The following is a 15849-nucleotide window of genomic DNA, read 5'->3' as shown; positions in this document are numbered from 1 at the left end:
GGGACGGAGAGGGAAGGCGAAAAATGAGGAACTGATATTAAGAGCTCAAGTAGAAAGCAAATGTTTTGAGAATGATGATGGTAACAAATGTACAAATATGCTTGACATAATGGATGTATGTATGGATTGTGATAAGAATTGTACGAGCCCCCAATAAAATGATTTTTAAAAAATTGGCTACTAATTGTAAAGTCAGTGGTTCAAATCCACAAATCCATCTGAGATAGAAAGATGAGGCTGTCAGTCTTGGAAACCCTGAGGAGCTGTTCTACTCTGTCCTTTAGGGTTTCTATGAGTTGGAATGAACTTGATCTTTTGAAATATGTGTGGTTTTTGGCAGGTGAGAATGAGGGGGAATGATGGAGGAAATAAGAGCTTCTCCTTGGTGGGTAAGGTAGGTAGGGCAGGTAAGGTAGGAAGAACAGGTAAAGAGCAGGTATGGGTCAGGATGGGGAGAATGCAGCCAGCTAGCAGGAATAGTTTTAACAGCCATTATGAGTGATGACTGGCCTCTCCAGCAGGGACCTTTTGTATTAGCTATTGCTGGTTATCATTGGCCTCCTGATTTGCTTATGATCTGGTAAGCAAGGATTGGGATCCTTAGGACAATGCAACCATGCCCTTGCCCTATGGTTGGTGGCCTAGCACTATGAAGCTGGGAGCAGGCATTTCGTTCCCCTCCCTGGCACATTAGAGGGAGAAGCACAATTAATAGCTTTCATGCAGAGTGCTTAAAGCAAGACCACAGGTTATCAAGTTCTTATCACAAGTGTGGTTTCATTACTGACCAAATAACAGAAACATAGTGCAGTGTGTGTGCAAATACATATATACATATAGACACATACACCCACACCTGCACCCACACACACTGGGGTTTCTAAGTTCATGCAACAACTATACAACCCAACTGTTGCAGAGAGAATGCTCTGGTGGCACAGTGAGTTAAACATTGGTCTACTAACTGCAGTCTGTGGTTTGAACCCACCAGTTGCTTTTTGGGAGAACAGAGAAGTTTTCCCTCACACAAAGCCACAAGCAGGAAAGTCGATAAGATACTACTGGAGGGTTTGGGTGTAGGAAGGTGGGCCTCACGTCCCAGGGGAAAGCATCCACTCTCCAGATGTTGGGGTTGCATGTTCACAGGGTGGGGCAGGTACTTACGACCAGTAGAGCAGCATGAGCAGGAAGGGACAGATGATGAGGGCCTGCAGCACCTGCCAGTCCCGACACAGGGCAGCCAGCCCTGGCATGAGGAACTGCCCCGCCATGGCCACAAAGCTTGCCACCATGGTGATCATGAACCGCTTCCCAGGGGGACACAGCTCTATTCCTACAACATAAACAGAACAAAAGAGACATCAGTACCCAGCCGTGTGACTGGAGGAGTGACAGGACTCTCCCAGTCAGTAAGCACTGTGACATGTCCACTTACTGAGCCCTGTAAAAGCCCCATGTGCTAAGTCATGGTTGACATCTCGGCACTGACAGGTGGGGAACAGAGGTTCTGGCATTGAAGGAAGCCAGTTAGTTGCTTACAGCCACCAACCAGCAGGTAGCAAAAGAAGACTACATTTCAAAACTGTTCAGCTTAGAAACTCAGAAATAAGCCATGGACATTTTCCATCACCCACTGCTCCCAATTCCTTTGCTCTGGGTGTTCCTCGGCTGGTCTGAAGAGGGTCCTCTTCTGGGCAAAGCTATTCCAGGTAAGTCCAGCTTATTGCTATCCTAAGGCCACTTCTGTTACTTATGGTTCTCCACCCCTATGGTACTATGCCATGAAACCCCTGCCCAAGGAGAGGATAGCAGAGTAGCCAGCCTGTTCATCCACCTGTACTTCCTAGTTGTCAACCTGTACAACCAATACTCCTTGAGTTATATGTATATACATCCTCTCATACTGGGAGATCAAGGGAGACGGAGCCAGGTTACATCTTACCCACTTACACAGACACAAACACCGAAGCATGTCATATTATTAGGATCTGACAGGAAGCTTTTCACCACGGTGGCATTAAGTGACTGACTGTGATATGGGTGGGTTGAGTATCAATTTCTTTGGCCCTGTTCCATGGATAGCTTTTCTGGGAAGGGCTTGGCCTGACTCAGCTCCTAGCTCCAAAACCAAAATCAGTGTTCATCTTCCACGAATGTTTGCTAAGTGAAAGGAGACAATGTTCCCTATTGTTTGTAAGAAGTCATTCTTTTAAATTGACCTTGCCCCCCCCAAATGGCCACAATACCTTAAACTATAATAACTATAACATCCAAGTGATAACAAATATACCTAATACTTGAAAAATTAGCAGGGTTTCATATATATATATATTTCCTACAGAGCATTTCCATTTCTCTGCTCCTGCTCCTCTATAATATGCAATTACCCACCCCCCACATTCGCTTGCTTGTTTGCTCTTTTTGCTTAAGCATAGATGAAATGATTCAGATAAAAAAGATGAAAGAACCTCTGAAAGGAGGACTTTTCTTGCTATTGAACTGAGCTCAAGCCGCTGGTGGACTTTGGAGACCAGTAACTATAGCTTGTCTGCAGCTGTCCAGTGGCTAGAGCAGAGGTTAGAAGTCAGAGGGAAAACCAAGGGAGCAGATTAACAGGGGAGATCACATCATTTCTGACTTAGCCCTAACAAGGATGAGGCACTAGGCTCGCTAATACCAATGCATCATCAGCAAGAAAGACAATGCATCCAAAATTCCTCTTCCTATTCTGCTACAGATTGTCTTCAGCGCTCTAGGCAGGTAAGATACGCGGATGATGGTTTATAAAAATCTTTCTATCCCACTCAGTACCAACAATGAAAGCAGTGATACCAAGAGGGTAAGGGGAAGGTGGCGGGGAATGAGGGAAGCAAACACAATGATCGACATATAACACCCCACCCAGGGTGACGAACAACAGAAAAGTGGGTGAAGGGAGGCAGTGGTCAGTGTAAGACATGAAAAAAAAATTATCAAGGGTTCATGAGGGGGGGAGGTGGGGGCGGGGAAAAATGAGCTGATAGCATGGGCTCGAGTACAAAGAAAAGGTTTTGAAAATGATAATGCCAGGGAGGGGGTAGTTGGGAGGGAGGGGGGAAAATGAGGAGCTGATGCCAGGGGCTTAAGTAGAGAGCAAATGTTTTGAGAATAATGAGGGCAATGAGTGTACAAATGTGCTTTACATAATTGATGTATGTATGGATTGTGATAAGAGTTGTATGAGCCCCTAATAAAACGATTAAAAAAACAAAGACAATGATAATGGCTTGACACAATGGATGTATGTACGGATTGTGATAAGAGCTGTAAGAACCCTCAATAAAATGATTAAAAAAAACCCTTTCTATCATTTAATCATGAAGACAGATTAAATAATCCATCCTGACCAAATACTGGGATGCAGCTCTTCAAATGCCATGGGCCAGTATGGAGCAGAAGATGACTTCCAAGTGGAGCCTAGGGGTTTTCCCAGAACCTTGCCTATATCTGCTCTTTAAAACAAACAAACAAACAAACAAAAACTAGCAATTGCTTGCTTTAGTTTAACTTAAGCTTAAGCCGGAGCTTTGTTGTTATGGAAACTAGATATATGTATTAGCCAGGGTAATTCCATGTTCTTGAGACTTGGCACAGTATCAGATGAAAATTTAGCACCCAGTCACCCAGGCAACCTTTTAAACAAAGCCAGATAATATCAAAAAAGCAGACTGGCTCCATATTCGTAGGTTTGTTGGTACAACAAACATTAACTGTTGTTTGTGGCTTTTCTCCTCACAACATCTCTATTTAATTGATACAATAAGCATGGTATGACCTGCAACTATATTTCTTCTGCTATAGAGTCCTACGGCTCCTCTAATTCTCAATACCAAACTACACATAATACAAGACCATGGAAAAAGGTCACCAGGTAACTCCATGAGGTAGTTAGTTTATTGTGCCAACCTGGCTGATAAACACACGTAGGGTTAATTGAAGGGCGGAGAGATAAATGGCTCAGTGAGCCTTGCCTTTCTAGTTTTTGGGTTTCTTGATTTCTGATGGCCGGACCAGGGTACAGTTCCCTGCTTTAGCTGGCAAGGCTCACTTCCTGCAAGACATCCCAAAGGAGAAACCACATGGACCTGCCCCGATGCAGCCCTGGGTGGACCCCTGCCAGCACTGAGATGCTTACACATTCACTGACTCGGCTTTCCTCCTGCAGTCGGCATCATTGCATCTGTCTTGTGAGATGGAGGAGGACTTTGTGGGTTGGTGTTGGGCATATGGGTTAATGTTGGACTTGTGGGCTTGGGCAGCACTGGGTTGGGATGCTTTCTTGATGCGCACTTAACCTTTATATAAAACTCTTTCTTATACACGAGTTGCTGTGGATTTGCTTCTCTAAAGTACCTAGACTAACACACTCCCCAACCAGGTTCTAGCAGAAGTCAAATCAGTCCTTGATAAGCAAATGATGATACAGTCTGATTTCTCAGTCTCCCTTCCTTACACTTGAATTGCTGCTGGTGCAGGTACATATGTAATTGTTAATATGACAATTATGAAACTGTCATTATTTTTCTTACATGAAGTTCTCCGTTACTCTCCCATAAGTGGTCTAAATGGTCCTTTAACTTCTTGCTACTAGAAGGGTGATTCATGAATGGGTATCAGTGGCCTGACCTGGGAGCTTGTTACAAATATAAGGTCTCAAACCCCACCCATATCCATAGGATCCACATCGACATTTTAACAATATTCAGACGATCACTGAGAAATGCTGGCTAACTATATCTCCCCCCAACTGTAAGCATAGCATCACTCCTAGAAGGAGAGTGGTTTTGCTTCCCAGGAACACATCTGTGGAAGATGATTAAGTGATACAATGTCCTGGTCTCTCCATTCTCTCTGCTTTTGCCAGAACTCTAGTAGGTATTATACTTAAATACATACCAGGTTGAAAAATTCAAAGCACTGCAACAGATAATGAATGTGCTAATATTTTTACTTGGTCAATGGAAAAACCCAGCAAACTGATGTCAAAACTTTGGTATAATCACTTACAGATAATTACCCTTTCTTGCCTTGACTCAGTATAAATTCCTTCCAAACTACCTGGATCCATGTGTTTTCTGAACATTCTCAAGGTGGCTCCCAAGTATTTTTGTGTTATTTTGTTTTTAAGGGGGGCAATTATCAAAAAGCCACAAGAACTTTGGGCTTGCCAATAAGGTGACCAGATTTTAACATTGGTAAAGCAGGACACCATTGATAAAACTCATATCCTGGCGAAATAGCCACATGGCAGCCGAAAATCGTATACCCTAGCTTGTCGTGCATTCTTTCAAAAAATCAGGACTTTTAAAAAACGCCATGGGATGCGGGACAAATTGATAAAAATCCGGACTGTTGCACCAAAAGTGGGACATCTGGTCACCTTACATTAGTGACATGTTCTTTTCTGTTGATGATAAATCAGTTTTACTCTAGTGAAAGAGAAAGAAAAATACACCAGAACTTGGAGTCTTAAGTGCTGACATCTGTTGGGAGGAAAAGTCTATTGCGATAAGTCTCTCTGTACATAGGGACTGCTCTCAACTCTGCAAACAGGAGTTGATGTAATGATTCACACACTTGGAGATAGTTGGCTACAGCCAACTGGCTAGGGCTTTTAGCCATCATCTTGAAAGGCTGCCACCAATAGGAACTACTATCCAAAATCCACTTGCCCCAGCAGACCAGGCATTGCATAAAGTATGTCACCCATCTTTGAAAGACCCAAGGCTGTAAGTGGTCTCACCCAACTTCTTATGGTCAACTTCTTACCAAAGGGACTATTTTAGTCACTTCAAGCTGCTATAACAGAAATAGATTTTGCTCAGTTCTGGATACTCTCCCAATGTAGAAACAGTTCATCAATTAAAAAAGAGAACCTCACTAGATGTCTTTGGATGGTGCAATGGTTAAATGCTTGGCTAGTAACCAAAAGGTTGGTACTTCGAGTACACGCAGCGGTGTCTTGGAGGAAAGGTCTGGTGGTCTACTTGTGAAAAATCAGTCACTGGAAATGCTGAGGTGCATAGTTCTTCTCTGAAACATACACGGTCACCATTAGTTGGAGTTGACGGGACAGCAACTGAGCTAAGTTTTTTATGGAGAAGAATTTAAAAGTTCTATTAAAAGCTAGGTATACTTTGTAGATAAGCAAATGATTTATGTAAAGTTATAAGAATTAAACAGCCGTTCACTGAGACTGAACTGAGGCTTTGTCCATAGGCAAGGATCATGACCCAAACAGTCCGTGAATGTGGCGCAGAAAAAGCCATGAGCACTTAGTGAGTTCTGCTGGAAATGTGAATTGGTGGTGCAGGCCTTTGATCTTACAGGAGGCTATAGCACTGGGAGCATTTGCTTTTCACAAGTGTCAGATTTTACAAGTTTCTTGGAGGAAAAGAAAGTGGTACTGGTTGATCAATCCAGGTGCCAGAGAGGGATACTTGAGGGAAGAGAGGTATCAGCTTGTTTATCAGGAGCTGGCCCAGACCCTTCCCTGGAAGGAGGCTGGGATCGTATCCGAGGTGTTAACGTAGTGAAGCGATAGTACTGTTATTTAATATTTAGTCAAATATTAATCTGGTACTACAACAATGGGCTCGGGTGTGAGAACGATCATGAGGATGAAGCAGGATTGTTCAATGTGTTGTTCTGTTGTGCAGAGGTACGCTTTGAGGATATTTAAAGAGGTGATTAAAGTTCACAATCAAGAAAATTATCCTCAGTATAATCTGGTGAGCCTGATATAATTAGTTAAAAGGTTTTAAGAGCAGAGATAAGGCTTTCCTTATGAAGAATAAGAATGCCTCTCTCTGCATATTAGTTCTATCCCATGCCTAAGGATTCTAGCCTGGACTAGCCTACCATCACATAAACCAAATCCTTACAATAAACTTGTTTTGGGTGTATGTGAGTAAGTAAAAAAAAGAAAAAGAAAAAAAACCCTACAAAAATCATAGAAACCTTTAACAAAAAAATCAAAATGTGAAGCTATTGTTTCTCAATATATCCTCAATTTAGGTCTCTACAACACTAACCATTCCTCTGACGAATTCTGCATTCTTTGATTTACACATGGTCAAAATGAATTTTGGCATCTTTGAGGTATACAAATCATGTTCGCTTTAAAAATTCTTTGACATTTCGGATTAAAATTTTCTGAAAGGGCTAAATTAGGGCTATAGAGTAGATAAGGTATAGTTTCTCAACAAGAGATTTGTAGGTAGCCTGAACTGAACATATTTTTTCCCATAAAAAATAGTGGAAAATCAAACAATTGGTTCTGAGACCCCCAAATTACACTAATACTTTCATTTTTCCAGGACTAAGGAGGCTTTTAGCCATCTTGCACGTCACTGTCTTGGATACGCTACTGTCATTGAGTTGTTTATGATTTATCCAAATTAACAATAACTATTCAGTCTCTTCGATGGTCTGAGTTCTTTCTTTTGTGGTTTACGATTTCACACCATTCACTGTGGTTATGGTTGTTAGGTGTCATCAGCTCTGACCCATAGCGACTCTTGTACAACTGAACAAAACACTGAATAGTCCTGCAGTATCCTATGTATCCAAATCATTCCTATGTATCCAAATGGGAGAGGAGGAGGTGAAACTATCGCTCTTTGCAGATGACATGATTCTGTACACTGAAAATCCCAAAAGCTCCACAAGGGGCGCACTTACAGTGATAGAGGAATATGGAAGAGTGGCAGGATACAAGATCAACAATCAGAAGTGGACAGTTTGCTATATACATTAGATAGGACCATGGAAGAGGAGATCAAGAAAGCAGTACCCTTCACAATAGCCAAGAATAAATTGAAATACTTAGGAATATATTTAACCAAAAAACCTAAAGACCTACACAAGGAAAACCACAATACCCTATTACAGGAAATCAAAAGTGACTTCCACAAATGGAAGAATATCCCATGCTCATGGACTGGAAGGCTCAACATAGTAAAGATGTCAATCTTACCCAAAGCACTTTATAAGTTTAATGCTATTCCAATTCAAATACCAACAACCTTCTTCAAAGAATTGGAAAAACTGACCACCAATCTCATATGAAGAGGAAAGAATCCCAGAATTAGCAGAGAACTCCTCAAGAAAAAGGACAAAGTTGGAGATTTTACCAGATTTTAACACCTAGTAAATAGCCACAGTGATCAAAACAGTGTGGTACTGGCATAATGACAGATGTTCAGACCAGTGAAAAAGAACAGAAAGCCCAGAAGTAAAACCGTCAGCATATTGAAAACTGATCTTCGATAAGGGCCCCAAAAGCACTGAGAGAAGTGGATGCACTCTCTAACAAGTGGTGCTGGGAACAATGGATATCCACATGTAGAAAAATGAAACAAGATGTTTACCGTACCCCATGTACAAGAACAAACCCAAGGTGGATCACAGACCTAGAAGTAAAATCCCACACCATCAGCACCATCATGGAAGGAATCAGGACTAGCTAAAATTATTGGCCCAGGGAATAAATAGGCTCACTGTAATAGAGAAGGGCACACACACAGGTGAACTGGAAATCGACAAATGGGATTTAATCAGAATAAAACATTGTGTGCCTCAAAAGACTTCACCAAGAGGGTAACAAGGCAACCCACAGACTGGGAGAGGATTTTTAGTAATGACACCACAAACAAAGGGCTTATTACTAAAATCTGCAACACCCTCATGGTCTGCAAAAAGAGGAAAACAGTTAACGCCCTGAGGAATTGGGTAAAAGAACTGAAAAGAAATTTCACTAGGGAGGAGACCAGTATGGCCAATAAATACGAGAAAGTGTTCCCATTCATTAGCCATAAGAGAAATGCAAATTAAAACAACCATGAGATACCACCTAATACCCTTGAGGTTAGCCCACGTCAGAAAAAGAGAGAGCAACAGATGTTGGAGGGGATGTGGTGAATAGGAACTCTCCTCCACTGCCGGTGGCCATGTAGATAGGTACAACCACTGTGGAAAGTGATCTGGCCATACTTAAAGAAAATGGAAATTGATCTACCTTATGACCCAGCCATCCCTCTACTGGGCATATACCAAGAAGAGGTAAGAAATAACACACAACCAGTCATCTATGCTCCAATGTTTATTGTGATGCAATTCACAATCGCAAAGAGTTGGAAACAATCTAAATTTCCAAGGATAAATGATTGGACTAGTAAACTCTGGCACATACACACAATGGAGTACTACGTAGCACTAAAAAGCACCGATGATCACATGAAACATGTCGTTGAAAGAGTTGGAAGGGATTACGCTAAGTGTGGTCAGCCAATCACAAAAGGACAAGCATAACATGACTCCCCTGAGATAAGTATAATCAGCACAGTAGGAATAGAAGAAAAGACACTTATCTCACAATATACGGGTGGAGGCACAGGCAGTCGGAAGGAGGTCAGACCAAACCCAAGGAGGTACATGTGAACCCAACATAAAGAAGGGGAAAGGAAGAGGGAGAACACAGGTGGGGAGAAACTGAGATGATGACATGGGGGGAACAGGATTGTAACCCACCCAGGGGGAGAGTATTGGTTGTGTCTCCACAGAATTGGAGTGTGCGTACAGACCCCAGCATGGCGCACCAAACCAGAAGGGCAACGTAACCACGTGGGCAATTGCATGAAGACTGGGCTACAGGGATGGCACCAACTAGTCCCCGTGTGCCGTAGAGAACAACACTAGATCTTCAGGTGGGGGAAAGGGCTTATCATGGCCACATGGAAGCAAACCAAGAAGGAGAAAGAGAACAGGACAGTCGGCCTAGACTCCATGTAGGCATACCAAGCCTGGAGGATGATGTCCCTGCACGGAGCTGCTAAGGCACAGAGGGGACTGTGGGAATGTCAACAACTCAAGACATGTTGTCCCCTAACTGAAGCATACAGTGACAAGATATGTTGTCCCGTAACTGGAACATACAATGGGGACACATGGCAGGAAGACAGTGTGGGCAGAATCCCCTGCAGGGGACCAACCAAGAATGGAGCATAACAGATCAGCATAACAGATGAGTAGAGCCGATCCAAAGAGTCCCTGAGGAGCCCCAAGAATTGGCTTTGGGCTAGGAGGGGCAGCCCCGGGGACAGGGACTCATGGGGGCCAGTGGACAGACCTGGATCTATGTAGGGTTAAATCTAACCTCAAAATTCATTCACATATATTGAGAATAAAGTATATCCCTTTTCTGCTTTAGTTGTATTTTTGAGAGATAATGTAAATAACCTCCATGGGACCATCAATAATTCTAATAGTGCCATTAACTAGCTAATGATATATAATTTGAAATACTATTGCGATAAGGGGAATATTCTTATATAGGAACACATTTGAGACTAAAATACATAGGACGTTCACTTATACGTGCTAAAAATATGTAAGTGACTGAATATTGTTTAAGAAAAACAAGGTTAGACTCAGGGCACAAAATATCAATTCATTACAGCAGAACTATGCCTGCAGAACTAAGATCTGTCACAAATAGTTAAGAGAATATGAAAGAGGCACATATATTTGTGTGCCTGGTAAAGGTGAGAAGTATAGATTTTCCTGAGATCGCTAAATGTTCCTACTTTCTCGAAATTAAATGTTGCTACAATGGGTTACATAGAGCTAGGAGCCTTTAAGCCAGGAGCCAGTATTCTCAGAACTTTGCTCCTGGCTTATGGCTGCTGCAGTCCAGAGGTGAGCGCACAGGCAAGGCTGACTGTAGGGGAGATCGTCCTTCTGTGCCTGTCCCAGGTAGTTTGAAGTTATGCAACCTCCATATGCTTCTGTTTCTGTGCATATAGTGTAGCTAATAATCATACCTACTGCACAAGACTACTGAGATAACACAGGAGGCGCTCAAACCTGCACCTGGTCCCTCCCTTATGTTCACAGGTCATCACTGATGCTTCCAAGTTGTCACTGTTTTTACAGATATCAGGATTCTTGGCTTGATGCCAATGAGACAAGTTCCCAACAGTCAAGTTCTTCTGTATAGCACTTATCTAGTGCTTTAATGAAAGCTTGATCAAAATTAACCCAAACAATTTAGTACTTATATATAAGCCCCATGTGATGGTATTCTTACTTTGTGATGTTTTTATTATATGGGGAAAGCTGGTAAGGTTCTGTGGGGAGAAGAAAAGTGTGGGATGGGTAAAGTCTTTGGGCCACAGACTGATGACAGGTGTGAACCAGAGACAGAAGAAAGGTTAGGAGTGAGGAGAAGGCATGCTAGTAGCTCTGTGTTTTTTCTATGTGGTCGCCCTTCTGAGGTGTTTTATTTAAACCTGGGAACCCACTCTCAGATCCATGTCTCCTCTCTCTCACCTAATTGAGACTTGGAATTCTGCAGAAAGGAGTAGTTCTGTACTGAGGAATAAGCATTCTCTAGGTTGATGAAAATCCATACTCCTACTGAATTCAGAAAGGTTAAAGAAATTGTTATATATTATATTTGGAAAGCCCTTTCTAAGAAATGCAAACCCTTCCAACTTATCTGGTCATTCTGGCCACAAGATTATTTCCCATGCAGGATGAGTTTGCACAACTCTTGGCTGGTCAAGAGAGACAAGCAGGTCTACGGAAGAAACTGTCTCTAAGTCCTCATCTCAAACACACTTCTGTCACAGGCCCAGGAGAGGAGAAACTCACTTAAGTTCAGGCTCCTGTTTCAGGGGGACACAGGGTGTATATTAGTCTGGGTAGACTAGAGAAACAAATCCATGGACACACATATGTGTATAAGAAAGAGATTTATATACAAGAGCAACTGAACATTGAGAAAACATCCCAGCCCAGTCCAGATCAAGTCCATAAGTCCGATATTAGCCCATATTTCCGATATCAATCTATAAAGTCCTCTTCAGACTCACGAAACACATGCAATGATTCCGAAAGCAGAAGATCACAGGCCAGTGGGTAGAAAGTCTTTGGATCCAGTGTCATTGGAAACATCTCAGCGCTGGCAGAGTTCTCTCTGTGGCTTCTCCGGCTTCTGAGGTCTGGTTGCATCCATGTGGCTTATCTTCTGCAGTGTGTCCCAGGGAGGAGCAGAGAGAAAGAGGTGTCTTCTGCCTCCACGAAGGAAGTACCAGATTTCCCAGAATTCTCAGGAGAAAGCCATGCCCACAGAAGTCTCATTGGCTAACTCCAGAATGACAGCCTACACTCCACCCCTACAGTCTTAATCCTTAAATTGACACCAGATTAGGTGAATGCCACACAGGGTCAGGCCTGGACAGGGCCAACTGAGAGATCACATGGCAGGTGGTCACAGAGGGCATACTCTCAGACCTGAAAACATTATCCACAGACTCTGGCCCTCCTCCTTCCCTCTCCCCTGCCTTCTTACTGGCCATAACATTGTTAAGAAGCAAAGAGCAGCCACTTAGAAAGACTGTAGAGCTACACGAAGCACTGCTTCCTCAGAGGCATCGGGAATGGGCAGGATGCAATGGCCAGCAGCTCTGTGATCTAGCTTGAGCAATGCTTTCTTGTCAGCCTCAGGGCCTGGTAGTGTCCACCTGGAGTTCACCAGAGGCCTCAGGCAGCCTTGAGCTGATCCAGGACCCTCAGAAGATGGCTCAGGCATCCTGGACACTGCATTCCTCATGAGCAACACTAAACATTTCAGAGGGTTTCCTGTTTACCCTGCCCTTATATTTTTTGCCATGAACCACTCTTCCTCCCCCTTATACTTCTCTCCCTTTCTACCACGCCCCAAGCTGGGCCTGGAAGTTCATCCACACTCATAATTATTATAAGCAAGGATATGGCCCCTAGAATACCGGGAAGAAAAAAAAAAAGCAGTTGTTGGACATTTTATTATGGAATTCTTTATTATAGCAAGAGAGCTCAAACCTGCCAGCTGTATATACCCAAATAACATTTCAGGGCATGGCTGTAAAAGGGTGCTATTGTCCAAATTGACCTATCACCATAGAAGACTTTTTTTTTGCTTCTTAATTCAGAACTTACCAATCCAAAGGAATGGTTAAAACAATGTTCAAAGGTGATTTTTCTCCACTTAGATAAAGAGAAAATTAAAGCTGGAAAAGTTATAAAGCATCTCCCACAACTCACATTCCCAGTGTCTGCCACACATGTAGGAATGCAGTTTAGTGCTCAAATGCATAGATGCTGAATTAATTACCCTCTGACTATCTATGATATGCTAAGTAACAACTTCTACTTTTCCTCAGCCAAACAGTTGGGTGAATATTTGTCATGTATTCAACTCATTGCTCACCTGTCTTTTTGTTGTATTGTGGTATCTTGAGTATAGTGATGCTGGAACACATACTGACAGGATTTCAAAGACAGGTATCCCTCGCCTCTTGACTGTCCACTTTATGCCACTTTGCTTTTATGAAAGATCTACATTAGTACCTGTTTTCATTAACTGAAATATATTCAAACGAGATTTCACGTTTGGGAAAAAAGGTGGAAAGTGCTATAAGCACTCATTATTTAGCCTTCACCATTTATGGTATGGTGAATTGCTAAAGCAGCAGCACACATGTGAGCAGCAGAGAGAGTGTCACCACCAGCCGAGAACTACATTTGGCATCAAGCTGCCATAGCCTTATACGGTGTCTGTGAACACTGTATGTTAGTGCTATGTTAGGTTTTGCATGTTATTTGGTATGATTTGGTAAGTTATTTGGGGGGGGGTATGGAAATTTTCCCCATATAAATTAATGACTATTACATCATTACCTTATGCACTTAGACTTAACGAATGTTTCATAGAAAGGCTCTGCTTTCGGAGAGTGGGAAACCTCTCGAAGCAGGGTCAGCAATGTTAGGCTAGAAAGAACAGCTTGATGATAAAGTAGCCAATGAAAGCACTGTGGGTCACCAGAGAACACCATCCAGGTCTTCAACTAAGTGACTTGAGTCCTGACATCAGGAGAAACACGTCACTGGAGAAGGATGTCATGTGTGGTGAAGTCATGATGTGGGAAAGCCTCAATGGCCTGGATGTACACAATGGCCACAAGGACAGACTTGAGCACACAGCTCATCATGAAGATGGTATACACTGGGCAATGTTTTATTCTGTTGTACATGGGATCACAAGAAGCAAATTTAATCCTCAGAACAGTATTATTATGTTGACACTATTATGCTTTAATTATCCTGGCAACACATACAAGGATGCTTTAAAATATTCATGGGGAAATTCTATGATCGTTTAATTTCATTTTCTAGAAACTTTTAGATGCTTCCGCATACACAACACAGCATTTACTCTTTAAACTGCTTTTGCATGCATGTTTCAGAGACATTTATTAATTTCCCCAACTTATGTAACAAGTTATGTTATTAATGCTCATTACACAAGAGGACCCTGAAGCTCAGAATGAATAACAAGTCCAAGATCAACAGATAAGAAAGAAGCAAGCTATTCAGGTTTCCCCTGTGAAAACCTTTCTCACTACTATAGGGAAAGAAAGTCATCAAATGGGATCCAGGCTGCGTTTGCTTCCTTTGCTACCTCTCCCCTGAATCTATTCTGGAGGAAAGCAAGGGCACCATTAGCCATACTAATTGTAGAGTCCACTGATCTTACGACAAAGTAGGGCTCCAACATTTGTTGAACAAATGAAAGTGTAACAGGTTTTTCTAATTCAGTTATTTTTCCTGTATCCCTCTTTTCAGAGATTTCTACAATAGAATCCATTATGTTTATTGTGGCTTAGATCAGTAGTGAATCTATAGAAGCCATTCTACTGCATTACATGGACTTCAGAAAAGCCTGCTTCATAGCCTATACTTCATATGCTCATAAGTATTTGTAGAAATAACATCCGTCAAACCGATCTATGCAATAGAAAGGCCTAAAACCACACACCATTACCCATGTAATATACATCAGCTCTATCCAGTTTGACAGGTTTGCCAACTTGGCTAACTCCAGAGATTAAAACTTGAAATGTTAGCTGTCCTCCACCCCAGGCTTTTGAGATGCAAACAGTAGGAAGTAACCTTTGATATGCAGAGGGAAGCCAGGCAGCCTACAGATAATTTATGTCCCCTTGCTTAGGTTTCTTATTTTTTTTCTATGTGAATTCTCAACTATATGTCAACATTTATAAGAGAATAACTATAAAAACTCTGTAATTGTTGCAATTGAGGAAGCACTCAGATCCAGTCGTGGTCACTCTGATAGTGTTTCCTAGGGAATGACCTTCTACTAAACTAATTTTTCTGCCTTTCTTATCAACTTAGAGTGGTATTGGCCATTTTGAATAAAAAAATCATATGATTTCCTAGGCTGGGAATGACACAATCAAGAGGAATGGCATGGCATTCATCGTCAAAATGCACATTTCAAAATCAACGATGAAGTACAATATTGTGTATGATAGGATTATATCTATCTGCCTAAAAGGAATTCACTCCATAAACTATAATTTATACACCAACCAGAAAATCTAGTGATGAAGCAATTGAAGAAATCTACCAAAGACTTCGGTTATAAAGGGATCAAACATGCAATCCAGATACATTGATCAAGCGTAATGTAACAAAGAGGAATTGCTGAAACCCCGGTGGGGACTGAGCACGATAGTGGGACAGGAGGAAAGTCAAGGGAAATAGAGGAAAGAGCTGGGAGGCAAAGGGAATTTATAGAGGTCCAAATAAAGACATGTACATATGCAAATATATTTATATGAGGATGGGGAAATAGATCTATGTGCCTATAGTTATAGGTTTAGTATTAAGGTAGCAGAAGGACATTGGGCCTCCACTCAAGTACTCCCTCAATGCAAAAATACTTTCTTCTATTAAATTGGCATT

The 15849-nt window shown here is 42.0% G+C and overlaps 1 protein-coding gene across 1 annotated transcript in view; it reads right to left on the bottom strand.

Moving 5' to 3' along the window:
* Positions 1–15849, bottom strand: part of SLC22A23 (solute carrier family 22 member 23) — a gene marked incomplete at its 5' end in the record, with an annotated part of 279935 nt that overhangs the window by 68597 nt on the left and 195489 nt on the right. Inside the window, one exon of the mRNA XM_045292234.1 lies at positions 1165–1333. Coding sequence (XP_045148169.1) covers positions 1165–1333 — 169 coding nt within the window. The remainder of the gene's footprint in view (positions 1–1164; positions 1334–15849) is intronic.

Source organism: Echinops telfairi, unplaced genomic scaffold (genome assembly GCF_000313985.2).
Source record: "Echinops telfairi isolate 266 unplaced genomic scaffold, ASM31398v2 ScPeMD7_655;HRSCAF=1070, whole genome shotgun sequence".
In the NCBI taxonomy this organism is placed as follows: domain Eukaryota; kingdom Metazoa; phylum Chordata; class Mammalia; order Afrosoricida; family Tenrecidae; genus Echinops; species Echinops telfairi.
This window is presented reverse-complemented; position numbering and strand designations above follow the sequence as displayed.